Raw genomic sequence first — 27,459 nt, forward strand, 5'->3', positions numbered from 1 at the left:
TGGAAAAACGTGCTTTGAATACCACTAATTTACATAAAGATTAAGTACCGACCTCAAAGGTGCACTTAGGGGATGCCAAGTCATGTTTCTGTGAGGAGAGTGGTTTTGGCCACAAGGAATGCGCTTGAGAAGACGATTACTTTCATTACGTTCATAAACAGTAAATGGCGTTTATCACACACTTAACAGGTCAGTCGGTAATAAGGACTCACCTGAAAAGCGATTATGACCCTGTCCTTACCTTCGTTCCTAAGGAAGATGTCGGAAATGTTTTTTTTTTACTTCTTTCTGTACATATGTAAATTTCATCGTTTTGGGCTAATGTTTACCATTTTATCTTTATGCATCGATATCTTTGTACCGATCGTATCTTGTGATAAACTGTACCATATGACCCCCTCACTCCACACCTCTTCGTAGGCCTTTGAGCTCTTTCAAAATAAAAAATAAAACAACATAAATCACGCTGTAAGCAATAGTTCCATCATTGCTGTACGTTTTCTGCGTCGCGCGTGCTCCACGAATAAAAACTTCACTTGCGCTGTGCACTCAGCGCCAGTGTGTGTCGTATCTTCCTTTTGTGGTTCGTCTTAGGTGTTGGCGCTGTAAGTTTAAGTTCATAATTATGTACCAACTAGGCCCAAATGAAGTTTTACCGAAACTCCAAGAATATATTCCAGTCGATCAAGCTCAGCCTAGTCATGCATAAACGTTTCTACGAAATAACTGTTGTAAAGAATTCTGGCGTTAGCGTGTGTGTACGGGAGGTTTATGTATTGTGGATCAGCCAGTCCCGCGTGAAAGCCTACTGCATTGATTTTTCTTGCCGTCGCCTTCCTAGCCTGGAAGAGTTGCTTTGTTTGTTTTCGATCATTCACACTTTGTTAGATGGGGGTTAAATTGAAATCCGCTCATGTGCTCTTAGATAACTGAGCTGAGGTCATCCTCGGCAGCATTGTGAAGAACTAGCACGGTGAGATGCGGAGTGCATTAGCGTCTCAAGCGACCACGACAATCGTGAACACAGCCAAGTGGGGCGGGGGCGTCCTAAGCTTTCCTTCCTCGTGTATGCACACGTTGCCCGTGGCAGTGAAGATGATACACCGACAGCATACTACGTGTCATTTTAGAAAGCCATCACGGTGAATAACTGCGCGTGTGAACTCACGTGCACGTTATCCGTATTCAGGTTAACGTTGAAGAACCCCACTTGGTAAAAGATATTATGAAGTCCCTCTCTGCTACGTGCCTTATATAATTAGACAGCGGTTTTAGCAGTGAACATCCTAAATTTTCTTTTTCACTAACGAGACCACGCTTTGTCATTCGAACCATTCCCCGTTGTTACGCATGTACAGAGATAATTGTCTTGCAGTGTCACGAATCGCATTATTGCTTGGAAATCTAGAAAGAATGCAGCGCGATAAATACGTTCGGAAAATGGTTCAAGCCGCATGCACGAAGGCCAGACAACTTCATGCACTAGCCTTCGTTCACATGAGACCGAAACAATCGCGCGCGTCAGACTTTCCTCTAATGATTTTTGCAGTTACATAGCATAAACGTAAGAGCTAAAACCCCGGAAATCCATAAAGGCACTTTGAAGTGACTGCAAACGTTGTCTTATGTCGTTCTGTGCAGTGTGTCTACGTATGCGCAACTCCGTAAGGAATAGGCAGCTTCTAGCCCCCCAACATATTATTGGGATTTTCGCAGTGACTTCTACAATATCCCGAACACCACAGCGGAGCGATATCGTATTCAATGCGAATAAAGCGTTTCCACCCTCACGCTTTCAGACATGAATTCTAAGTAAGCGATACTTTTTCGAGTTTATAGCTCATAGCCGCTATTAAATACTCAACTTTTAAGGGTAGTCTATAACTCGCTATATTAGAGTTTTCCCAAAATGCGAGCGGCAACTCCTATACGGTTCGCGCACGGGCAAGTTTGGCTGCCATTGAGCCTGATCGGCAGGAAATTTCACTAGCGTCATTGGATCCCTCCCGGAGTATTTACGCAAATGGTCCCGTAGCATTCAAGAAATTTTATGCCGATCGTGTTCCATCGCGATCGGAAGTGCACACTGTGAGACCCGTATCTGTTTCCGTACCCAGGACAGTGCTTGCCACAGACATGTTCACTTACCCATCATCTGCCGCGGCCTCTGTCATTTCCGATCGTGGTTGTTGGTTACTCCTGAGAATCGGCGATGCGTGACCCAGTAGCGATCCCTTCTTGTTCTGTTCGAGCTCAACACGCGACACGCGGACCACGCTCCTGCTTTTTACGCCATGGCGTTTACCCACTACGGGGGAGTGTCAAAGAAGCTTGTGGTCCATGACTTGAAGACAGATAAAAAAAAAATTCGAGGACGCTGAAGCTCCGCCTTTATGAGCGCAACGCGATCGCATTCAAAGATCCCTGACAGCTGTCACACTTCCCCGCAAATAAAGCTTATGCGATCGTAATGTTTACCGACAAACGCTTGCGGTGAATGTTGCGCACGAAATCGAGCTTTCTGGTATAAACTCCGCCTCTTCCGTGGGCTGGTTGCGGTCAAAAGCGACAGCCGCGCTAAAAAAAAAATAAGTTTCAGGTTTCTGTTATTGTTTCGCACGTTTACTCTTTATGTCTAAGAAGATTTAACACAAAAGGCATGCGCTGTTGATCTTTTCTTTCATGACATTTGTTTGTGGGCTGTCATTCTCTAAATTCCGAGTAATAAATTTGTCAAGAAAGTATTACAAGGTATGAGCAACTTTAGTACGAAATGGTGTGGCACTATAACCCGCATATACCGCATGCCGTAGAGCAAGGCATGGCACATAAATATACCTAAATGTATACGGAAATTTACGGTAATAGAACACCTCCCGCCGACTGCGGCACCGACACCGAATTTGCTGCAACATGGGGTTCTTAACGGTCTCGCGTTAAAGCTTACAAAAGCTAGGCAAGAGGGAAATTGTAAAAATATAACTTGGGCGGAAGTAAGCACCACTGCCTCTCTAAGTATGTGGTAGCTTCGTTTATCTAATTGCTCGAAAACAGCTTGCGTGTTCGCAGTGGGCCCACATTTATAAAGCCAGCACCTTAGAGGATTACAGAATAGCATCTGTTGTAGACGACGACAGTTCGACCGACGCTACTCTACCATCGCAGTCTGCCATTTGTACTCTAGCCGACCTAGAGAAAAATTATTGCGCCCGACTTGTCGTCCGAGCACGCTGATAAGCTTTAATGCCTTCTGTTTTAATACCGGGGTATTTTTTTACTTTATTGATTTCCCTTCGGCACCGACAACAGCTGTACCACGTCGCATAAACATCGGCAATGCCCCTCCTGTTCATAGTCGCCCGTACCGAGTATCGCCGGCTCAGTGTCAAGCTATCCACGAAGGAGTTCGCAGAAGGCTTGCCAAGAACACTATTGTATCACCGTGTTGTCCTTCGGTGTCACCTGTTGTCTTGGTTAAAAAGAAAGACGGCTCATGGCGATTTTGCGTAGATTATCGGCACATTAACAGGCTTACAAAAAAGAACGTGTATCCCCTACCTCGCACTGATGATGCCCTTGACTGCCGCCACGGTGCTCGCTATTTCTCTTCTAATGACCTTCGCTCCGGCTACTGACAGCTTGCCGTGGCCGGTCTAGACCGCGAATTGGCAGCCTTTGTAACACCCTATAGTCTTTATCAATTCAAAGTGATGCCGTTCGGTCTATATGACACTCGGGCCCGATTTGAATGCATGATGGACTCTCATCTTCATGGTTTCAAATTGTCCACATGCCTTTGCTACTTAGACGACGTTACTGTTTGGACGACATTTGCCACGCACCTGGAGCACCTCTCAGCAGTCGTACACGTTTCACGTCGAGCCGGCCTGCAACTAAAGGCATCAGAGGGCAACTTTGGCCTTCGTCAGATTAACGTACTTGGCCATCTCGTTCATTAGAACGGAGTGCAACTGGACCAGACCAAAATTCATGCTGTTGCAAACTTCTCCGTTACGAAGTCTGCCAAGGATGGCCGCAGCTTTTTCCGCCTATGCTCGTACTTTCGCCGCTTCGTGAAAAATTTCGCGGCCATCGCACGACCGCTCACCGATCTTTTGAAGAAAGACAACACTTCCAAGTGGGGCAATAACGAGGCCTCTGCGTTCGCGCATCTAATACACCTTCTTACCAAGGCGCCCGTTCTAGCTCATTTTGATCCTTCCGCGCCTGCCGAAGTTCCTACCTATGTCATCGACCACAGAATCGGCGCAGTACTAGCACCACGTCAGCGCGGCAACGACTGTGTTATGGCTTACCCCAGCAGGCTCCTCTCAAGCTCTGAGTGCAACTATTCCATCAATGAGCGTGAGTGTCTGGCCCTAGTGTAGGCGGTCGCGGAGTTCCGGACATACTTATATGACCTATCATTTTCCGTCGTCACAGACCATCACACGCTTTGCTGGTTGTGATCTCTAAAAGATCCTAGAGGACGACTTAGTCGCTTGGTGGTACACTTAAAAGAATATTCGTATTCAATCGTACATAGATCTGGCCATCTCCATGAGGACGCTCATTATCTGTCCCGTTATCGAGTCGCCCAGCCTGGCGCCGCCGACAGTAGCACCGCCAACGGCATTTTCTTTATATCCGCCTTTGCTAACATCGCCGATGAGCAGTACCGGGACCCATCGCTGCGAGCGCTCATCGAGCATGTGCTCTCTTCACCTAACGACGCCTTTCTTCACGGATATATCCTCCAGGACTTGCATTCTGTACCGCAGGAACTTCCTCCCTGACAGATCTGATCTTCTTGTCGTGCCCAAAATTTACGACGGACTGTGTTATTTGAGCTCCATGAAGCACCCACTGCAGGACACCTTGGAATATCTCTCACGTACGACCACGTTCACCGCCGCTTCTACTGGCCCGGTCAAGCTCACTCCATTCGACGCTATGTTGATGCCTGTGATTCCTGCCAGCGCCGGTGGCCTGCCGGTCATCTCCAGCCGGTCACCGTCGTTGTGCAACCTTTATTCCGAGTCAGATTAGATGTCCCTAGCCCCTTTCGCCCATCATCCTCGGGCAACAAATTGGTAGCCGTTGCAACTGATTACGCCACCCGATAGGCCATCACACGGGCTCTCCCGACGAGTTGCGCTACTCACGCCGCAGACTTTCTCTTCCACGACATCATTTTGCTTCACGGCGCCGCGCGATAGCTGCCTACTGACCGCGGTCATAACTTTTTGTGGAAACTTATCATAGACATTGTACGTTCCTGCTCCACTGAACACAACTTGACCACCTCCTACTATCCTCAGACCAATGGACTGACTGAGCGGTTGAACCGTACCTTCAGAGAAATGCTGTCAATGTACGTTTCGAAGGACCACCATGATTGGAACATTGCCCTTCCTTACGTCACATTTGCCTTCTTCTCACCACGAGATCCTGGAATTTTCTCAATTTTATGTATTTCATAGTTGAAAATCAACCTTGCCCCTTGATACCGCACTTCTTGCTGCTGTGACCCCAACAAGGGAGTATGCGCGCGACGCCATCGCCGTGCCCGACCATGCACGCCAGCTTGCACGTACTAGACCGACAGCCTCGCTAACTACTTAGCAGCGTCAGTACCACGCCACCACCAAGACGTAGCGTACTCGCCTGGTGTGCTCGTGCTCCTGCTGTCACCCTCTCCCAGGTAGCACACAAAGTCTTCAAAACGTCGTATTAATGGATTCAACGTCTCAAACAGCTTTTTGACCAAACTCGACGCATTAAAAACGTCGCAAACAGGATAGCTTAAAGACCAGGGGTGAATACGTTTCGAAAACGTTTTCATGAGTATGGCTGTATCTGTTCAGTTAGCGTGATGGGTATTCGACGGCGCCGTTATTGGCGGGAGAATTCTCCATTTATCAAGTGGCACTGGTGTCAATTGCTGCTGTATTCGCCCTACATGAGCATGAGTTCGGCTAGGAAAAAGAAGCCTTTTGTGGTGTTGACCTCAGGTCAGAAAAGACGGACGATTGCAAACGAAGTTGACACCGCAACAGGCCATGAAGGAATGGTGCGCGAGTGCAGTAACATTGAATCCGCTCTTTGTGACACGGACAACGGCACCACATCAACTTCGGAGGAGCGCTGCCAATCAGTAGACCATGCGGGTGTTAGTGCTGGTTCTGACAGCGCATCCTCTTCTTCAATGGCTTTGGCTTTTTCATAAACTTTATCACCATTCAATTCTTTCTGACGATTTCTTTCAGTGCCCTGCAGTAATTTTTTTGTCATTACCACTAGTGCAAACGTGAAAGGATCGATATGTCACTCTCATCGTTTTGCAAATGTATTCATGCCGCGCACTATCTTAGAATGGAACACTGAAGGATACGCGGCAAAATTCAAAGAGCTGCTACACACTGAGCGGAGTGCCCGACCTCATTGATTTCTTTTCTTTTTACGCGTTTTTTTTTTCACAGTTTCTTACACAATGAGTTGTATTTTATCGATGGCATATTAATCTTTCCCCTGTTTCATTTTGTAAGCATTCTCATGCCGTGTATTTATAAGGCTTATTCTATATTACGCACGAATAAAGGGATCGAGTTAAAAAGCGGAAATTACTTTCGATGGCACCGAAGGAATGCATCGGTACATCCGTTACTGTAGGAACAGTGCTCTACAGAAAGTATTGCGGTGAATTCTACTGTGACCACAATGCATACAAAAATAATGTGCAGAAACCACCGTCGATGAATGTCAGTACAAGTGAATAGCCCGAATGAGCGAGCGAACGAAAAAACGAGAGAGAGCGGGTGATATATAGTTGGCGAGAGAGCAAAAGAACGAACGAACGTGTTCCTTTCACATCAACAGTACTTACGACCGCCCACTGACCTCTTAACAAGCATAAAAATAGCCGGAGACAGTGAGCTATTCTGTTTAATATTCACGGGACTCAATCGTATGGTCTCGACACGTTTGGGCGCATAACTTGGTGTGATCAGGCATGGCCAGACGCGCCGATCGTCTAATCACAATGATGCGGCACTTTCGCAGGAAAGGCCTGCGAAATACGCAACGGAAACGGCCAACTCCCTGCTCTCGTTTGAGTCGGAGCGGCATATCGAGCAAGCGAGCCAGCGCGCGAAAGAACGTATAAGAGAGGGCGGCGTCTGGCTCTGCGCTACATTCTTCACAGTCGATACACAGAAGCGCACAATGCGCGCGACACGCCAACGCGCACACCAAGCGCTCACACCGCGGCGCTTCAACAGCCCGTCAACTAAATACCGTCAACCACCGTCAACACAATCCAACCTTACGCAAGGTGGCGATACGATACCGTCGTCACATTGGTCACATGACCAAGCTTGTAGCGAAGACTGCCGCGGCTGCCGCTGTGGCTGCCGTGTGAAAGCGGTGTGTGTATAGTTCCACAATTGTGCTCGTTTGGGCAGTCGTGTGTTTCACACTGTTTTCGGTCGCGCTGTCCTTTTTCAAGTAAGTATTGGGCCTTGTTGTCTTACTTGGCACTGCATGTGCAGTGATTTGTTTGTATGATTTTAATTTGGAGAGCAGCTGAGTTTTTCATTTGAGAGCGCGGAGTGGAGGGCACTAATTTTCTCTTCAAGCTCATTGTCATGTCGCTATGGCTACGTGAGGGCCTTTTCAGTGACGTTGTAATTAAGGCGTTAAGAGCAGTATTACGATGAAAGATAGAGACGAAATGTTTCTTTTAGGTGCCTGGCAGGAAACTCTTCTTGGAACTTCCATCAAGAAAATACGAGATTGAAGGGCAAGCGGTAGGCAGCTGTAAATAAACATAGCAAAATTTCGCTGCGAGAAAAATGAGTGACCGCGAAGATTTTCGAAAGAAGTATTAGTCCAGCGCCCGCCATCAATGTGCAATTATGCTCTTAAAATGATAGATCTTTTCGGCGTTGGAAGTTGTACCAAGGTCAGCGGGCCAATTCGCATTATAGTCTCAACATGAGGCAGTCAAGGGAGACACGCGTTGCGCCTCTTCTGAAGTCCGAGGGCAAAAATTAGTTTTGGGTGAAGACTCAGAACAATGGATCAAAATAAATGCATGGCTTAAGCGTTTAAATGTTTCTACCGCGAAGGCGCAGGCAAAGAATTGAGTAATGGGCCAAAGAAATGCGTATTATCTAAGAGAGACAGATTTATAAATTGTGTGGACAAAATAGGAGCAAGAGAATTGCCATGGTTGAACGCGGTAAGCGAGTTGGTCAAACGATAGCACAGTTTTGCTTCCTTTGGGAAAGGACACAGTCGCTGCTAGGAGCTGTCAGCAACTGCCTCATCTGCAATTCCACCACAAGAAAACACACAAACTCTGCTCGGCGCGGCAGCAACAGCGAGGTAATCGACCTTCATGCTGCGTCTCGCTTCAGCGCGAACTCAACGTGCGGTTACCATAACGGCGAAGTACTTGCGCCGTAGAGGCCTGCAACTCTCAGCAACTAAGTGTGCAGTCATGGCATTTACGCGCAAATCGATGTCAAATTATCCAATCTTTGTCGACGGAACGGCGCTTCCTTTAGTCACCCGCCACAGATTTCTTGGCGTGATAATAGACCGCAGTCTTTCTTGGACCAAACATGTTACTGCGCTTAAGGCTAAACTGACTAACTTCATACACGTTCTTCGTGTAATATCAGGACTGAGATGGGGCCCCTCTGAGCGAAGTTTGCTCCAAGTGTACCAGGCTCTTTTTTTGGGCTACATACGCTACAGCATGCCTGTGTTATCTAACATGGGGTCATCTTGTATACGCACGCTGGAGAGCCTTCAGGCTCAAGCACTACGGATATGTCTTGGCTTGCCACGCTGCACGTCAACTAAGGGCACAATAGCGGAAGCACGGGCTTGTCCTATCGACACATACAGGTCTTGTGAACCTGTGCGAACCTATCTTCGCCTGCTAACCAGACACTCACACCATCCAGTGTCAACGCTTCCAAGCATCAACCTTGACTGTGCTTTTTCTAAAGCTATTGCATGTCACGCAAGCATTGTACCTGCAAGATTCCAGGCGACTGACATCCCCGCGACACCTCCATGGACATTGCCAAGACCACCAGTGAGGCTTCAGATACCCGGAATTAGGAAGAAATCTCACGTTTCCTCCATTGGCTTGAAGCAGCTCACCCTGTCCCATATATTTACTTTATATAGTGGGACTGTACAAGTATATACCGATGGTTCGGTCACGCCATCTGCCACAACGGCCGCATTTGTCATCCCACAACTTGGAATTACTCAACGATTTCGATTAGACCACAAATCGACATCTACGGCTGCGGAACTTGCGGGAATACGGGAGGCTGTCCGTTTTATGAGAACGCTGACACCCCATAAATGGACAATATTGTGTGATGCCAAATCAGCGCTACAGGCGCTAAAATACTTTTTAAACAAAGGACCATACTATCTGCTCGTGCTGGAAATCGTCGAACTTTATCACAGTGCCGAGTTAAGTGGCCACGTGATCACCTTTCAATGGGTGCCTAACCATTGTGGTGTTTTTGGTAATGAACTTGCTGACAGTGAGGCAAGATCGGCCTCCTCTTCCTCTGATGAAGTACGGATTGCCTACTCGCAACCTGACACCAACTCCATGATCAAGCCACTCATGCATGACCTTACAAAGGCTTACAGAGCCCACTCTGATAACATTCACAGACGTCTACATATGATTGACCCAGACGGTAAATTCTGTTTGCCTCCGAAGCTTACACGGAGCAAAACATCATTGCTACACAGGATTCGGCTCGGCGTTGCTTTCACCCGTCGCTACGCACACCTCATCGGCCAATCGAACAGCCCTGATTGTGTACACTGCCAGATGCCCGAAACACTGCAACACGTACTGTGCGACTGCCCAGCATATATGCTTGAGCGAAGGACGTTAGACAGTTTCTTAGCCAGTGTTGGCAGGCAACTACTGTCGGAGGAAGCTATCCTCGGCCCATGGCCTGACACTGCAATTTCAATGCGTGCAACAAAAGTATTGTTGGAGTTTCTGCAGGACACCAAGCTCGACGAGCGGCTCTAGCGAGGCAACTGTCTCATGTACATAAGCACTCACCACTTCTCTTATCATCATCATCCATTCCAATACATTCACTCCCCTTCCCTCTTCCCCAGTGCAGAGTAGCAGACTAGAGCGCACTAGCTCAGGTCGACCTCTCTGTCTTTCCTATCAATAAATTCTATTCATTCATTCAGCGCGAACTAAGTGCCCAAAGCACAGCGTATACGAAACTACCAGCAGATGGCACACTTTGTCCACATCGCAGATCAGTTCTAAGATATGGGCACCCACGCGGCGTACGCTGCAGCCGCCGGTAGTGGCAGACTAAGTCTCAGTTTGACCTTGGCTCAGATTCAAAGTGGGATTTACGGAACCAGCAGTTTTCTGGGTTTGTGCCTAGAGAGTAGAGTTATCTCTCTAAAAGTTCCATGTAAATTGTGAAGTAAGAAATCAGGGACTAAAGTGTGCACATAACGCAAGGGGCAGTTCCTTGCTCCATTTAAGTCTACAACTGGCAGCTTGAGAAGAGGACATGGCTGAAAATATTCACAAAAATATGAGGCCAATTTGTTCTGAAGCAAAAGTCTGGAAACAACTTAGCACAATTTAATGTAATGTCAAACTATCCAGTCAGCTGCAAATGTACGGAATGTGCCTTTCCAGAAGCGCCAGCATAAAAAGTTTCGTTTCTATGATGGCTTCAAGAAGACGCCTAAGCTCAGACTGATCCTTTGCAGCGCACCACAGCCCTTCCCCCACCACTGGGTTCATCTTCCTTCCCGGCCGCTTTACTTGATTACGTAGTCGCTACGGAGCTATGGCAAGCAGGTGTAACAGTTGCCTTGAATGCATGAGAAGGGAGTGGCCACCCTTAGCCGTGGAAAGCGACAATGGTTCCTTCTTCCACTATCACAACAGTAAATGCTAATACGTAAAAAAGAAAAAAAGAGTGAAAAACGATCAGGCAGGTTGACTGATAGCTGCAAGAAAAGGATGCCAAGACGACTGTTAACACGTTGGTTAACACTCACGCTTAAGCTCGTTGTGACAGCTGGCGGGTACTGATAATTTCCGCACGTGTGGTTACGGTAGAGCACTGCACGGGCCCGGCCTGGCCCGCGGTTAGGGCCGGGCCCTCCGAAGCGTTCTTCGGCGGGCCCGGGTTCTACCCAGGTTTTAAGCAGCGGGCCCGGGCCGGGCTAGAGTTTGAAGCCACTAAAGCCATTAAAGGACCTAAGTTGCGCCTTCGAGCACACGCGAACATTATGCATTGCATGGTCCAAGGCATTCTGTGTAAAGTTTAAGTGACACGTGGAAAGAGGCGGCTCTTACTGTACCTTAGCAAAGAAAAACACGGGTGTAGTACTTTTTTTTCTTTTCCAATTCAAGGAACATTATGTCCGCGTAGGGGAAAAAGTAAGTTACACAGAAAACCACTCTTCAAAATATTTCCCTGTTATCGCTTTTGGGTTTGCACTATTACAACTCGATATTATTATATTGTTTTTGCGCTAACGCAAGTGGTGTCACTTGGGTACTGCCGTTATTTGTAAGATGGGCCTGGTCATTTCTTCCGTTTTACATCAACGTATGTGCGTGCGTGCGTGCGTGCGTGCGTGCGTGCGTGCGTGCGTTTAGAAATCAGGAAATGACTCAGCACGTCATCACGCCAGCATGAAATACCAAGATAATTTTCCAGTGAGACGCTCTAGTAACGGCCACCATCCAGAAGCTACAAATTCTAATCAGATAGAAACGCTAACTTCCCAAGATTAAAGCCAGAGATATTTATTGGGTTGAAATAAAAAAAGTAAACCAGTTCCACGCAGTGAAAACTCTCTAAACATGGAAGTTTGTGGCCGTTTTCTCAAGTTTGAACTCGTGATTAGCGCAATTTTCATGAAAATCTTTGTCATTGTCGTCGTTTTGCTAGATGCGACCTTCTGTTCCGGGTTGCGCACACTCTTCAATTGTTCGAGGTTGTCACCAAACCGCAGTCTATGGCAGACCTTGTAGTTGTGGCCGCACTCAAATTGGAGGAATTCTCTCTTCAACCATCCATCGACAGCCTGCGTGAGCGGAATCTCTCTGCGTCGACGTCTCTGCTCGGCCTCCTCCTCTTAGGGTTAGCTTGCGCTGCTGGCGCTTGGCTCGGATTGGCTTCGCTTGAAAGTGGGGTTGGCTTGCTTCCACCGGCGCTTTGCCTGCACTTCTCGCTCAGGTATGAGATCGTGAGAAACTGAGTCATTACCGTCGTAGGTCATTATACAGCTTAGAGATGGGGCGTGTGCTGAAATAAAAGGCGAGGCATAGGCAATATGCTACACTGCTATGCATGAGCACGTAATACTGATTAGCTCAATCAGGTAAGCTCTCTGTGTCCACCTTATAGTGAAAGCGCTGGTAATGGCCTTCGCTTATAGTGGGAGTGTCAATGTGGGCATGTTGGCATGGCGACGCGAAGAGTTCCGGAAGCGCAGCAGAAACACGGTTAAACGAAGACACACGCATAATCACGCCGCATTAAGCACATAATATTGTTCATTCTGGGGCACTAGGCAGTTACGCTTATACCATAGACGTAGCAATCAGGTGCTAAATGCTGTGAATAAAAAAAAACTGGTTCATAAATGCCCATCAAGTGTTGAAAGCGCGGTTAGCGCTAAACAATTCGCTTCTTTTTCACTAAATTCCTGCAGGTTTCTTGATACACTCCGCTCCAAAACATTATATCAGGCGAGGTATTCCGTAATTGACTATATTATGGCTCTCCATGTCGACCGACTCTGATTGGCTGAAGCTCTACGGGCGAGAACCGAACTTGCTGGGCGCGCCTGTTTCTAGCTGGCACACCAGCCCCGCCAATATGCACTTCAGAAGAAGCTGAAGTTGACAAGTCTCTACGTGCACATTTGCAGAATAGCCCCCCCTCCTCTGTCCTACGTTCAACTATCTGAAAGGATAGCCCGGGCCTAAGTTTGCACATAAGGGCCCTATCATTGATGAGGGCGAACATTTGTCATTCCTATAAGTGACTTACAGAGAAACCATCTGGCTTATACCGGTCTACTTAGTTGCCGAGTTCTCTTCACCTAACATTTATTCAGGTGCCTGCTTGACGAATGATACATTTGTTGCAGTTTAGAGGAAGGCGCTAGGCCATGGCAGCTCTGCAATTAGGTTTCCAAACAAGCGGAGAACGAAATTTTATCAATGAACAATTATTCCTTAAAATTCACACACCTGAAAGTTTGCCTGCCATCCACCCCTACATATCCCACATTTCTTTAATACGCAAACTTCTTTGCGCTAGTTGTGTCGGAAAACCACGGAAACAGCCCAGAATATTATTGAGCGCTTCAGCCGCACTAACACCTTACCGGTAAAACTGACAAAAACGACAAACAGGATCAGTTGGTCTTCCAATGTTGCTCTCTCTTTCTCTCTCTGTCTCTTTTTTATTTTGGCTCCTTGGTAGCACGTTATTTTTCTAACTTCCTCTCTCCGTTGCAATATTTTGTCCTCTTGCAGGTGTCTTCCGCACGCATGGCGTTCAACTTATTCAACATAGTCGTTTTCCTGCCGTCACTGGTGCCATCGCAGTGCACGTTGTCGTTCGGGGCGAGCCACGACACGAGGGGCTGCTTGGCAAATATTCCACTGGCCGTGGCCTGCAATCCCAAAGGGGGCAGTTCGTTAAACGCTGCTTTAAGACTTGAATTAAAATACTGATGTATTGATTGGGTGCTTGGCTGATTGGGATAGGTGCAAGAGTGTTAAAGTGCAAGAACCGTCTACATCATGTTTAGAATTTGCAAGTGTAATTCCTTGCCTCATTTGCGCACAGCGAACTAATCAGTCAGGGACGAATGATGCGTAAAACTGTGCATCTACAACTTCTTCAGATCTGGGCTCGTTAACCACGCAGTGTACTACAAGTAAATTTCTTGGCCAAATTTTACATTACACCACATGTAGAAAGAGTGCACTCCTCGCACAAGCCTTCAACGCAATTCTTGCCTTGTCACTGGAAAAAAAGGTTCCGCTGTTTACGTCCGCGCCGCGCTACGAGGTTAAACCTAATTCAGCTTAATTCGGTGAGAGGGTTCATAGACATAGAGTAAACCACTTATGTTTAAATAACGCTATTATCTATACCAGACGCTTTTCGAGTACCGACATTTTGTGACTTGATAACGAGATTTCTGGTCTGCATATGGTAAGATTATTTATGTGTCAAGCAAACACGTACATCGATAACGCAATATCGACTCCATTGCGAGGAAGGGCTCCTTTTCCTAATGTAAACGTTTTAGTGAAATACAAATTATTTGGAATTTGTTTCGCAACTGCCCTTATCTGATCACACCCAACTTACTCATCCACTGCAGTGGCGTCATGGCACTCCCCCACTAGGCTGGTGCATTGCTCATATGAACAATTATTGTTTCAGATAACCTGTCTAATTTGAGAGTAGTGCCAAAAACATCTTCCCCAGACCTGCCATAAACAGCTTTCTATGAACGCTCTAGCGTACTTGCTGCATTAACGTACTGTAGTTAAAATACGGGGACAGAAGCCCTGAAAACCCGGGCTGAGCGAATTCCGTTGCTCAAAAGAGGCAAGGATTATCAGCCACTTTTCTTAACTAAAACGAAAACAAGCTCGGAATACTACATGAATGCACTTTCAATTTTATTAGAACTGCCAAGAGCACAGAGATAACCATAAAGGATTATAAAACTAGGCAGAATGTTTCTCTTAAAATAGATAACGCGAGAGCTTTTCGAAGTGCAAGATTTATCAATTAGCGAGAATATTCTGTAAAAGTTTACTAAATCGGCGATGATTTGTTCTTAAATTCTCCTAAAGTTGGCCAATTAGTTGTTCTTCTTGCAAATTTGGCGCCTTTGGGATTTTAATACGAAAAATATGAGTAATGTAGCTCCTCATGGTTTATCTTATTTTTCAACAACCTGACTGCTGATTTCCCGGAAAATTTTTAAGCCTTGTCGCTTTAGCTAAATTACCCCACCAAGGCGCCTACTAGTTATCAGTGAGAGACGCATGCTGAAGAAGCAAAGTTCGCAAATTTTCAAAGTACACTTTGTTCCAGATCAGCCCAAGTTTCGGTGAGCCAGTAGTTTTAATGGTTCGAAACATACAAAAAAAATTTGGTGGTGTACGACGTTTTATTTTCGCGTCAAGCATTTTATTAATTAGAAACTTCTGCAAGTCCCAAAAACACTCTGCACGTTTTGTACATTATGTTTTCCTGCTCGAAATTTCCCCAGCTCTATCTAAAAAAATACTTTGTACGTCTGAACACGCCCTGCGCATCAAGAACCAGCAAGGGACCGACAGCCAAAGCTACAGTCTTCGACGAAGCCACGTGGCACACCAGCGCCGGCGAGCACGTTGACCCCGAACCAAAGTATGCCGACGTGGACTCACTGAAAAGCCACTTAGACATTATTTCGGTCCTTACCGAGTTCTACGTATAAGCACACCGGATCTGACGTCTGGCCATAAGGCACAACGCAATCGCAGTGACACCACGCCCGACCGGAAGTCGTTCGCGTGGTGCCTCTTAATGCAATCGACGCGCGCTAACAAACTCTGGGAATTTACACCTTTGTTAGCTTAATTTTATTTGTTGTACGTTTGATTATTTTCGCCTCCGTGTGCTGTTTCCAACATCGAGACGATGCCTTTTAAAAGGGGTACGTTCACACAATTACCTGTTTCTTTTTACGGTGACCCTTTTCACAGGCTTAAACAAATTAGAGAGTCGTTGCTCAGCGCAAGAAGCTTCTTCCTGTAAACGAAGTCTCCGAAATGTTGTTGCCGATTTGTTCTATTGTTTATGCGGTCGCCAAACCTTGTGTTGCACATTCTGCAAGACACCTGAGCACCAGTGATGGTAGTGTAATGTGCTAGGAGTCATGTTTGAACCGCAGAGGCTCTCAGCCCTGGGATCAGATTTCGATGATTGACAACTCAATTCACTGCTATCGTAGCGCTTGAGCGTTACTTGCTTTTCTGGGCAAACGTTCACCAACTAAAGAGCTGGTTTTGCGATACGCAGTTGTGCCGTCTGATCATCCGCCGTCATTGAAACGTGACACTGTATATTCATCGACAGTATAAAGTCAGGAGAATGAGGAGCTGCTTGAAAGTTCTTGACGTTCTTGAGTTTATTGACGTTATTGCAGTCAACGTATGAAAATTATATCTCTCACAAATTTGGCCTATTCTGTTCTGTAGGCTCAGGCGCCGAGAAACCAGTGAAGCACGTTTTGATAACAATAAGAGGCATAAAAATACAGGATGCTGCATCAGTGCATCTGCACACAATTCATTGTTCCATCTTAATCACTGTTCTCAGGCAAAATTAAAAGTACTTCATAATAAATTCAACAAAGCTCAGCAATGTATAAGAGCGCCGTTTGGTAACTTTTGGTGGCGCTAAAATTAAGGAAAATCTTGCAAATGTCGTCAAAAGTAACACAGCACTTCAGAACACATATGAACATATATTTTCTAAGGAAATCGTGTATGCCTAATTTCTTCCTTCTCATAGATCTCAACAACAATATTGTAACGCGAACGAAGGATTAAAACTGGAGACTATTTACAAAATATATTTACAAGGGAAAATGCAGCACTGGCCAGTTCAGCCGACAGCTCGAGAGCCAGTGAGCGTTCTTCCTCCTCTTTTCTCGAGTGGTGACGCCCACGAGCCTCGTTCAAACAATCAAATACCACACGCGTGTAGCATAATCCCCCGGCGGCAGATGCGACGTCCCGAAGCGTCTAAATGTCATCAATGGGAGGGTGATACTGCTTCATTCGTGTAACATGCACAATATCACTGGACTGGGAAGCAGATGGAGCGTCACGGGCGATTTCGTAGGTGACAGGAATCACAGCATGAAGCACTCTGTATGGGCCGGTGTAACGAGACAGCAGTTTTTCTGACAGGCCGACCTGACGTGACAGAGACCATAGAAGCACCAAAGAACCAGGCGGGAAGTGTACTCTCAGTGTCACTGGTCGTACAAACGCCTTTGACTCTCTTGGGATTTCAGAAGGCGGTCACGGGCAATTTCCCTAGCGTGGGCACAGCGGGCGATGGCGTCAAGGGCATATTCACTGGGCGGTGCCGCGTGAACAGGGAGGGCTGTGTCGAGGGGCCGTGCTGGTTCTCGGCCGAACAGATGAAAAAATGGGGAATAACCGGCTGTGTCGGGGCGCGAGGAATTATAAGAAATGGTGACAAACGGTAGAGCGAGGTACCAGTCAGTGTGGTCTGAAGAGAGATATTTGGCGAGCATACCTGTGAGAGTACGATTGAGACGCTCCGTGAGGCCATTTGTTTGCGGATAGTAGACGTGGATAGTTTGGGCCTCGTGGCACACGACCGCAGGATGTCCGCGATAACTTTTGATATGAATTTCCAGCCACGGTTTGTGAGAAGTTGTAGCGGAGCTCCATGTAATAAAATCACGTCGCGTAGAAGAAAATCGGCGACATCTGTGGCGCAGCTTGTGGCAAGCGCTCGAGTGATGGCGTAGCGTGTGGCGCAATGCGTGGACACAGCGATCCACCTGTTTCCAGAGGCACAAAGACGAAAAAGGCCAAGTAAGTCCAAACCAACCCGAAAGCATTGTTCCGCGCGAATGTCGAGTGGTTGGAGGTCCCCAGCAAGGAGCGTCGATGGTGTCTTGCGTCGCTGGCATTTCTCACACGCAGCTACGTATCTTCGAACGGAGCGAGCAAGCCCTGGCCAAAAGAAGAGTCGGCGGATCCGGTCGTAGGTACGTGACAGACCCAGGTGACCGGCCCTGTGGAGGTCGTGAAGTTCGTGGAGAACAGCCGAGCGACGGTGTTTAGGGATCACGAGGAGCAATGCAGGGCTGTCGGAGTGAACGTTGTGGCGGTAGAGTACATCCATCTTGAAGTGTGAATAAGCGAAGGGAATTGTCGGCAAGTGAAGATTCCAGGCGTTCAATGATGGCACGCAAGGACGGGTCATGGCGCTGCTTGTCGGCGACATGGAGCAGTGGGAAAACAGAGAACACAAGCGTCGGTGTCAATATCACACGTAGAGGTCGCGCCTTCGACTGGGTACGACAGAGGCAATCTGCGTCCTGGTGTTGGCGCCCCGACTTGTGAGTCACTGTGTAGGGGTATTCTTTTAGTTGGAGGGCCCAACAACCGAGCCGGCCAGTAGGATACTTGAGCAACAAAAGCCAACAGAGCGCATGATGACCTGCGATTACTGAGAAGGGCTTGCCATATAAGTATAGGCGGAACATTGAAATAGCCCAGACGAGAGCAAGACATTCGCGCTCGGTAATTGAATAGTTGCGCTATGCAGTTGTCAGGAGCCGGCTAGCGTAGGCTATAACGTGGTCGTGTCCGTGTTGGCATTGCGATAAGACGACGTCGATCTCATAACCACGGGCATCGGTTCGGACTTCTGTAGGTGCGGACGGGTCTAGGTGGGTCAAGAATGGTGGATTGGAGAGAATCGTGATAAGGCGTGAAAACGCGGCAGCCTGAGGGGAACCCCACCTAAACGGCACGTCTTTCTTCAGATGTTCTGTGAAGTATCGAGCGATTCCTGCTAAATCTTTCACGAACCGTCGGAAGTAAGTGCAGAGCCCCATAAAACTACGCACATCTTTGAGAGACTGAGGTACAGGAAAATCCGTTACTGCTCGAACCTTGTCCGGGTCAGGTTGTACTACGGAAGCATCGACGAGACGTCCTAGCACAGTATTCTGTTGGCGCCCGAAATGGCACTTCGATGAGTTTAATTGGAGCCCAGACTTGCGGACGACGTCAAGGATAGCTGCGATGCGCTCAAGGTGCGTTTCAAATGCATTTGACACCATGAAGACAATCACGAGCGTCGTCGATTCGTGGTAAAAGGCAAACGTCCTTTTTAGTAATTCGGTTTATGTGACGGTAATCAACGCAGAAGCACCACGTGCCATCTTTCTTTTTGACTAGCACGACCGGCGACGCCCAAGGTGTCGACGAGGGCTCAACAATACCTCTGGCTAGCATCTTGTTTACTTCCTGTTGAATAACTTGCCGTTCTACCGTGGACACGCGATACGGTTGGCTGTGGATGGAAACGGCATCACCAGTGTTTATCCGAGGCTTAAGAAGTGACGTCTGACCAAGTGGTCGATTGTCACTGTCAAATACGTCGCGGTAAGAAAGCGAAAGGCAAGGAGGAGGAGGAGGAGGAACTTTATTATTACAGAAACTGTTGCGCGGTTTATTCCTTGGTGGTTCCCTCTGACAGGGCTCTACTGGCGATCGCGGTCGCCGGGCCTGGTCGAGGGTCGCCAGTTGGCTTCCCAAGTCCAGTTCTGAGAGTCTCGCCTCCCAAGACCACGTAGTTAGTGTGTGTGTTGTGGCTCGTGGCGAAATTGCGTCGTCCGGACGGTCGGTACATTCGTGTGTTATGTGCGCGAGTGTCGCTATGTGGTTGCTATACCAGGGACATGTCCGGGACGTATAAATGTCTGGGGAGATTGCGTGTAGACGAGACAAGTGTGGATTGTGGATATGTGTTAGTTTGCAGGCGGCGCCAGTCCCTTGCCTGGAGTTTATTGAGAGCTTTGTGTGGGGGAGCGTATGGTGTTCTTCGGACTCGTTGGTCCAGTAGTGTTTGTTGACCTGTCGTTAATAACTCGTGGGTCGCTCGTCGGTCTGTCGGGGTCTGAAGAACAGTGTGGTCTGCCGCTCGGCTAGTGAGACCTCGAGGTGCGCAGTCCGCCTTTTCGTTTCCCCGTATGCCTTCGTGCCCGGGGCACCACACGATACCGTGGGTCCATTCTAGTGAGCGACCCGGAGCGACCATGGTACCTAATGGGCCGTAGAGGTTCAAGGCATCCTGCGGGTAATCAGTAGGATCTCGAGACGCGTCGGTTGCAAAAGCAGTGACGTGGTCGGCTGTCACTCACCGGAGCGTAGCCACCGCTATGCCTTCACGTAACAATTGTTTCGTCAAGGCAAAATTGATAACGGGGAGGCACGTCCAATTAGCGGCAAGCTTTACGATGGAGTGTGGCACAGAGATGTCGCGCGCCAGGACATCACGAATAGGTGCGATGACACAGTCGTCACCAGGCACGGTTGCCATTGAGGTCAATTCGACGAAGGTTAGTGCATTTGTAGGTAAGAGAACAAACGCTATTGTGCAGAGGGTGTTCGGTTGTTCGGGGTGAACGTCTGAAAGAAGAGGAAGCTCGAGGCACAGCGTACCGGTGGCACAGTCGATGAGGGCAGAATGCTTCGTCAGAAAGTCGAGCCGAAGGTTAGGTCATGAGGGCAACTGGTGAGCATGGTAAACAGGGCCGGGTCTTCGCGGCTAGCAATTCCTATGCAAGCAGTGCGCATACCCCTGACGGCAACAGTGGCGCCATTGGCGACGCGTACGGAGTACGAGTGATAGCAGGCGTAAGAACGTTTTCGAGGCGCCGACATAGGTTAGCGCTCACCATGGACACTTGGGCTCCAGTATAAATTAATGCCGTCAACGGAACACCATCTACGTCTACTTCAATTAGGTTCGTGTTGGTGAAGAGCATCAAGGGAGGAAGGATTTGGACAGGACGAACGTGATGCAGCACTATCTTCAAGAGCTGCATGACCTAGTTTTTCGTCTGGGAGGCTCCATAATTGCTCGGCGACGAATAGCGGCGTGGCTGGGGCGACGGGGACCGGCGGCGCTGAGGTGACGGTGAGCGAGCAGGACGACTGACACTGATGGATACGTCAGAGGTAGGAGGCATACGGCAGGGCGAGTAACGGTGCGGGTTGGCATATGGGTGAGGAGACGGGAAAAATTAGCTTGAATACGGCGATGTCCAGGAGGCGCGGCAGTGGCGAGCGATGTGGCCAATGCGGAGGCAACGGAAGCAAATGGGCTTGTCGTCCGGAGTTCTCCATTCGGTAGGGTTACGGTATCTGGGAGGGGAATACAGATTGCCGTGAGGCGTAGCAGTCGACACCGGTTGCGCGTCATGTCGGTAGACCGAGCAGGCAGCAGGAAAACCTAGGTTTGAAAATTCCTGCAGAACGACTGCCTGAATGAGAGAGATCGCTGGGGCTGGTTGGTCGATGGTGGGGTCAAGGGGGTGTTAATGGAACGGCGAAGAACTTGTGGCCTCGAGCTCGCGGCAAACAATACGTGTGACGTGCTCATTTAACAGTGGTGAAGCGGTAAGGTCGACGCAAGACGACGTCGCAAGCATGTTAGGGAGCCGAGAGAACTGTGGAATGACGCGACGGCTTTTCGCGAGCTTAAAGCGGCGGCATTTCTTGACAGTGTTGCTGATGGACACATTGCTGAATACCAATAAGTTAAACGCGTCGTCCGCGGTGCCTTTGAGTACGTGGTCGACTTTGTCAACTTCGGCCATTTTCTCGTCAACCGTCCGGCAAAGAGCGAGCACGTCTTGTATGTACGAGATATACGATTCAGTAGAATACTTAACTGTGGTAGCAAGCTGTTTTGTAGCAGCCAGCTGCCAACCGGCGGAATTTCCAAAGAGGTCGCTGAGCTTCTCCTTGAAAGCCTCCCAGCTGGAGAACTCGTCCTCGTGCGTCGACACGAGGACGAGATCCTGACACAAGGAGTTCCGACCAAGTACAGTAAGACATTCGCTAGCACAATTGTAGGGTCCCATCGGTTGTTTCGGAACCAGACACGAGGAGGTCCGCCCAAGTAGAATAGAACATTCGCTAGCATAATGGCAGGGTCCCAGCGGTTGTTTCGGCTAACGCGCTCATACAGGCGGAGCCAGTCTTCGACGTTTACATTATCTTAGCCGGAGAATATGCCAGAATCGCGGGGATTGCTATACCGTAACGTACGTTGTTGTTAGGGTCGCAAGAGTGAAAGGAAACGAGGTGTCGACAACGAGAGGCATGGCAGAGAGCAGGACGGTGCGGCCTCTGTGGAGCTCCGTGGCGAGGACTATGAACGGCACCCTCCACCAAAACGTTACCCGAACGAAGTATTAAAACTGGAGACTATTTACAAAATATATTAGAAGGGATAATGCAGCACTGGCTGGTTGAGCCAACAGCTCGAGAGCCAGCGAATGTTCTTCCTCCTGTTTTTTCGAGTGATGGCGCCCAGGCGCCTCGTTCAAGCCATCAAATACCCCACCCGTGTAACAATATATATAGCATTAATCCTCGGCCTACGAATTACTTCATGAAAGGCCACAGTTTTCTTTTCGTTTCTGCATTTATTGTTTCCCTTATTCTATGGCATGATGTGCATACAACACATTATAGTATAGTTTACTAATATGTACTAATTTTAGTTGTTTATAGAGAATATCCTGTTCATTCCTATGCGGCGAATCATTTGTAACCGTTTATTTGATCGGTTTGGCTCCCTCACTCGGAAGTCCGTTGTCGACGAGGATTTTACGAAATTATTTTGTGTCCAATAGAAGGAAAACAATGAAATCAATATTACGTTCGTCTTTATTTCTAGAAACAAACCGTATCTCAGATGGTTAGTCGGAGTCGACATCAAAAGAGTCTACGGAGACTTCAACCAAAGACGCAGAGTCGAGCTGTTCCACGAAGCCAAGGCATTCACCAACGAGCAACGTAATAGGCGGACAGAGGAGATTGTAGAAGTATATATTGCTACAGCCGCCGGTGATGTCAAGCGTTGCGAAGGCTACTGGGAGAGCTTTACGACTCATGAAGACGCCGCACGATGTCAAGAGGAACGTTGCATCAGTAATGACATCGCAGAATATGGGTACGAGGGCGAAGGAGCCAGGCGGAATATCTGTGTCCTCGCGCACGGTAAGTTTAGAAGGGCAGTCACGATCTTCGCGCAATGGTGCGTCAAAAAGAAGGCAAAATGCAACTTCAGCGCGTGCGCAGTTGATTACCGCTTTATGACGGGATAAGAAGACGCATCCGAAAAGGACGTTATGCGAGAAGGCAAGAAGAACAATACACTCTACGATATAAACAATGCCGTGAATAAGCGCACGTACAGTACAGGCTGCGTGTGGGATGACGTTCTGCGCACTTGCGTTGGAAGCGACAGTCCAGAAGCAGCGTGGTCACCTTGCGATGTGAGCGGCAGTTTGGCGGCTATCACAGAAATGGCTGCGCCGGTATCCACACGGACGAATGCAGGAACACCTTCTACAGAAATTTCCACCACGTTGGCAGGACAGGCGCGAGAACTTAAGAGACTTCGAACGGGACACAGTTTTTGCCTCTTCAACTGCGACGTTCAGTTTTGCTGGTCGGATGGTGCGGGTCGCCGACGCATTGGGAAGAATGAGCGTCCACGAGGGGATGGCGAGAGACGTGACCGAAGTTCTGGGAGGTCAGCATGAGGATACGGTTGGGGGGAAGGAGCGGCGTACTTGCGGAGGTGATGGCTGCCGTACTAGAACGGCCGAGAGGCCTCGCCAAATGCTTGAGGACGACGGCAGCAATGTCAGGGGACGTGTCTGAGAGTGCAGTAGGAATAGCAGATGGGACATTTGTCAGGCGTCCTCCAAGAATTAGCTCTCGGTGCGGTCCAAGATGCAGCATGGGCTTCCGGTGGCACCGGTTGGGACTGGGACGAGAAAGGCGCCGGCGGAGGCCTGCGAACTGCCTGCGCATCCGTAAGAGGCGCGGCCGCAGGCAGGGATGGCTGCGCATAGGTGAGAGGCACGACGACAGGCTGCACTGCCAGCGCAGAGTTGAGACCCGCGGCGTAAGGCGGCTGGTGGTGTGCAGAATGGATAACATGAGCGACCTCTTCGGAAATGAAGGTGCGGAGCGCGTCTGAAAGACGGGAGGTGCGCTCCTGAGAGAAGGGAACTAATGAACGTTGACGGGAAACTTCCTCACGCACGAAGTCCTTGACCTGCTGAAAGAATGAGGATTCGTCGTACATGCTGTCAAGGCTCGCCAACGAGTCGTCGCTTCACGGAGGACGCCGAGTCGAAGCGCGTTACTTGCTTAAGTCATGATAACTTTGGCATAGGCTGATGACTTCGGAAACAGCGCGCTGACTCCTGGCTAGGAGCATCAAGGATGCGCCGTTGTCAATGCGTATGTGGTGTGGTGTATGTGGTGAGGTGTGGTGTATGTGGTGAATTCTCTCAGCTTCGGGCACGGCGGCGTTCACTGATTTACAAAGGTCCACGACGTCTTCAATGTAGCTGGTGAACGTTTCTCCCATATGCTGTGCTCGGGTGCGCAAGCGTTGTTCAGCGCGCAGCTTGTGAACAGCGGTTCAGCCGAACACTTCCGCAAAGGCTGTCTCAAAGACGGACCAGCTGGGTACGTCACTTTCGTGGTTGTGAAACCAGAGTTGGGCCACGCCAGCCAGATAAAGCACGGCGTGGGTTAACTTGGCTGCCTCATCCCACTTGTTCCTCACCCATTCGTATGACGTAAGCCAGTCTTCCACTTCTTCGTCGTCTGCACCGCTGAAGATCTTGGGGCCCCGTCATCGTGAAATAACAGTGCACGGGACGGACTGTGGCACCGGCGCCATTGGGGATGAGCTGTCGGTCATGGCGGGCGGTAGCGTTCTTGATCGCAGCTCCACGGCTTCAAGCGACGGGGTTTGAAGCCCAGCAACTCTACCAATTGAGAAGAGGTTTATTTGCGGCACCTTATGCAAAGACGCAGCAACCGGAAATGGCGAGGCAGCTGTTCTATCGGGGTTTAGAAATCGAAATCGTATGTCAGCCGCCCTCGGGGGGCGCTTACGTACCCACGCCCAGCCTATTTAAGGCGCGCGCACTGCAATAAACTCTGTCTGCCTCGGTTCCCTTCTGCATCTCTGTGCCTCCCTACGGCCGCCGTCGCGGCGTGCCCAACGTGACCAGCGTGGCGTTCATGGTGGCCACGCCGACGTAACAGCAGCCCGAAGCACCGTTCCAAAAGACGCCAGCAATCAGCAGCGCGAGCCGAGCTAAGCAGAGCCTTGGCGATGCGATATATGTATATATATATATATATATATATATATATATATATATATATATATATCGTTTACCTATACGTTTACCGATACGTCTACCTATGGTAAACGTTTCTTCATTTGGTTGATAGGCACAGGTATATTAACTGTACTGACACCATGCAATGTATTCTGACGAAGGCCGGACCCCGGCCGACACGTCAATAAACCGCTTCATACGCGCGTCTACTTCACTGTATGTATGTGTATATATATATATATATATATATATATATATATATATATATATATATATATATATATATATATATATATATATATATATATATATATATATATATATATATATATATATATATATATATATATTTGTGAAGAAGAAGACGCGCCTCGCGACACAGCCGCATCGCCAACGCGCGGCTAGGCTCGCGCTGTTGATTGCTGGCGTCTTTTTTGGACAGTGCTTCGAGCTGCGTCGCCGTTCCCTGTCGATGTGCCTTCGCATTAGGTGCCGCCAATAAACCTCTTCTCAAATGGTGGAGCTGTGGGGTACTCAAACCCTGTCGCTTGAAACCCTGGAGCTGCGATCAAGAACAATACCACCCGCCATGACCGACAGCTCATCCCAGACGGCGCCGACGCCACAGTCCGTCACCTGCACCGGCGTTCCATGACAACGGGACCCCGAGAACTTCAGCTGTGTGGACGACGAAGACGTAGAAGACTGGTTTGCGTCATATGAACGGATGAGCGCGCATAACAAGTGGGATGATCGAGCCAAGTTAACTCACGCCATCTTTTATCTGGCTGGTGTTGCCCAACTCTGGTTCCACAACCACGAAAGTTACGTACCCAAATGGTCAGTCTTCAAGACAACCTTTACGGAAGTCTTCGAGCGACCCGCAGTTCGCAAGCTGCGCGCTGAACAACGCTTGCGCGCCGAAGCACAGCAGACGGCAGAAACGTTCACAAGCTACATTTAAGACGTCGTGGACCTTTGTAAACAAGTCAACGCCGCAATGCTCGAAGCTGAGCGAATTAAACATATACAGAAAGGCATCGATGACGGCGCATTCCAGATGCTCCTAGCCAGGCATCCGCGCACTGTGCCTGAAGTCGTCAGCCTATGCCAAAGTTACGATGAGTTAAGGAAGCAACGCACTTCGACTCGGCGTGCTCTCGGAAGTGACGACTTGTTGGCGAGACTTGAGAACATGTACAACCCATCCTCATTCTTTCAGCGGGTCAAGGACTTCGTGCGTGAGGAAGTTGCCCGCCAACTTTCTTTAGTCCCCTTCACTCAGGAGCCCACCTCCCGTCTTCCAAACACGCTCCGCACCCTCATTTCCGAAGAGGTCGCTCAAGTTTTCCCTTCCGCACACCATCAGCCACCTGCAGCCGCGAATCTCAACTCTGCGCTGGCAGTGCCGCCTGTCGCCACGCCTCTCACCTATGCGCAGCCAGTCCTGCCTGTGGCCGCGCCTCTAACGTACGCGCAGGCAGTACGCAGGCCTCCGCCGGCGTCTTTCGCGACCCAGTCCCAACCGGTGCCACCGGAAGCTCATGCTGCCATCTTGGACCGCACCGCGAGCTAACCCTTGGAGGACACCTGAAAATGTGTTATTCTTGCTGCACTCCCGGACACGTCGCCCGATATTGCCGCCGTCGCCCTCGACCGTTGGGCGACGCCTCGCGGCCCTTCCAGTACGGCAGCTAGCAATTTCGCCAATACGCCGCTCCTTCCCCCCAGCCGTACGCTCGTGCTGACATCCCAGACTTTCCTTCGCGTCGCTCGCCATCCCCTCGCCGACGCTCGCTCTCCCCAATGCGTCGGCGACCCGCACCACCTGACCAGGAAAACTGAACGTCGCAGTTCAAGAGGCGAGAACTGCGCCCCATTCGAACTCTCTATGTCCTCGCGCCTCTCCTGCTAACGTGGTCGAAATTTGTGTAGAACGTGTTGCTGCATTCGCTCTTGTTGACACCGGCGCAGCTGTTCCTGTGATAGCCGCCAAACTGTGCCGTTCGCTGCGCAAGGTGACCACGCCGCTTTCTGGACTGTCGCTTCGTACGGCAAGCGCGCAGCACGTCACTCCGCACGCAGCCTGTACTGTACGTGTGCTTATTCACTGCATTGTTTACATTGTCGAATGTATTGTTCTTCTCACCTGCTCGCATGACGTCACCCTTGGATGGGACTTCTTATCCCGTCATAAAGCCGTGATCGACTGCGCACGCGCAGAAGTTGAATTTTCCCCTTGTGACGCACCCTTGGACGCAGATTGTGACCGCCCTTCTAAACTTGCCGTGCGCGAGGACGCATATATTCCACCTGGTTCCTTCGCCCTCGTACCCGTCTCTTGCGATGCCGTCGCTGATGTAACGGTCCTCTTCACGCCGT

General features: G+C 49.1%; 1 protein-coding gene across 1 annotated transcript in view; it reads right to left on the reverse strand.

The window, feature by feature from the left end:
- Positions 1-13,490: 13,490 nt before the first annotated feature.
- LOC142588736 (scoloptoxin SSD14-like) overlaps positions 13,491-27,459 on the reverse strand; it is a 120,299-nt gene continuing 106,330 nt past the window's right edge. The window contains exon 12 of the mRNA XM_075700553.1: positions 13,491-13,734. Within this exon, the coding sequence (XP_075556668.1) occupies positions 13,546-13,734 (189 nt within the window). The 3' untranslated portion in view covers positions 13,491-13,545. The remainder of the gene's footprint in view (positions 13,735-27,459) is intronic.

This window comes from Dermacentor variabilis, chromosome 7 (assembly GCF_050947875.1).
Source record: "Dermacentor variabilis isolate Ectoservices chromosome 7, ASM5094787v1, whole genome shotgun sequence".
Taxonomy (NCBI): Eukaryota; Metazoa; Arthropoda; class Arachnida; order Ixodida; family Ixodidae; genus Dermacentor; species Dermacentor variabilis.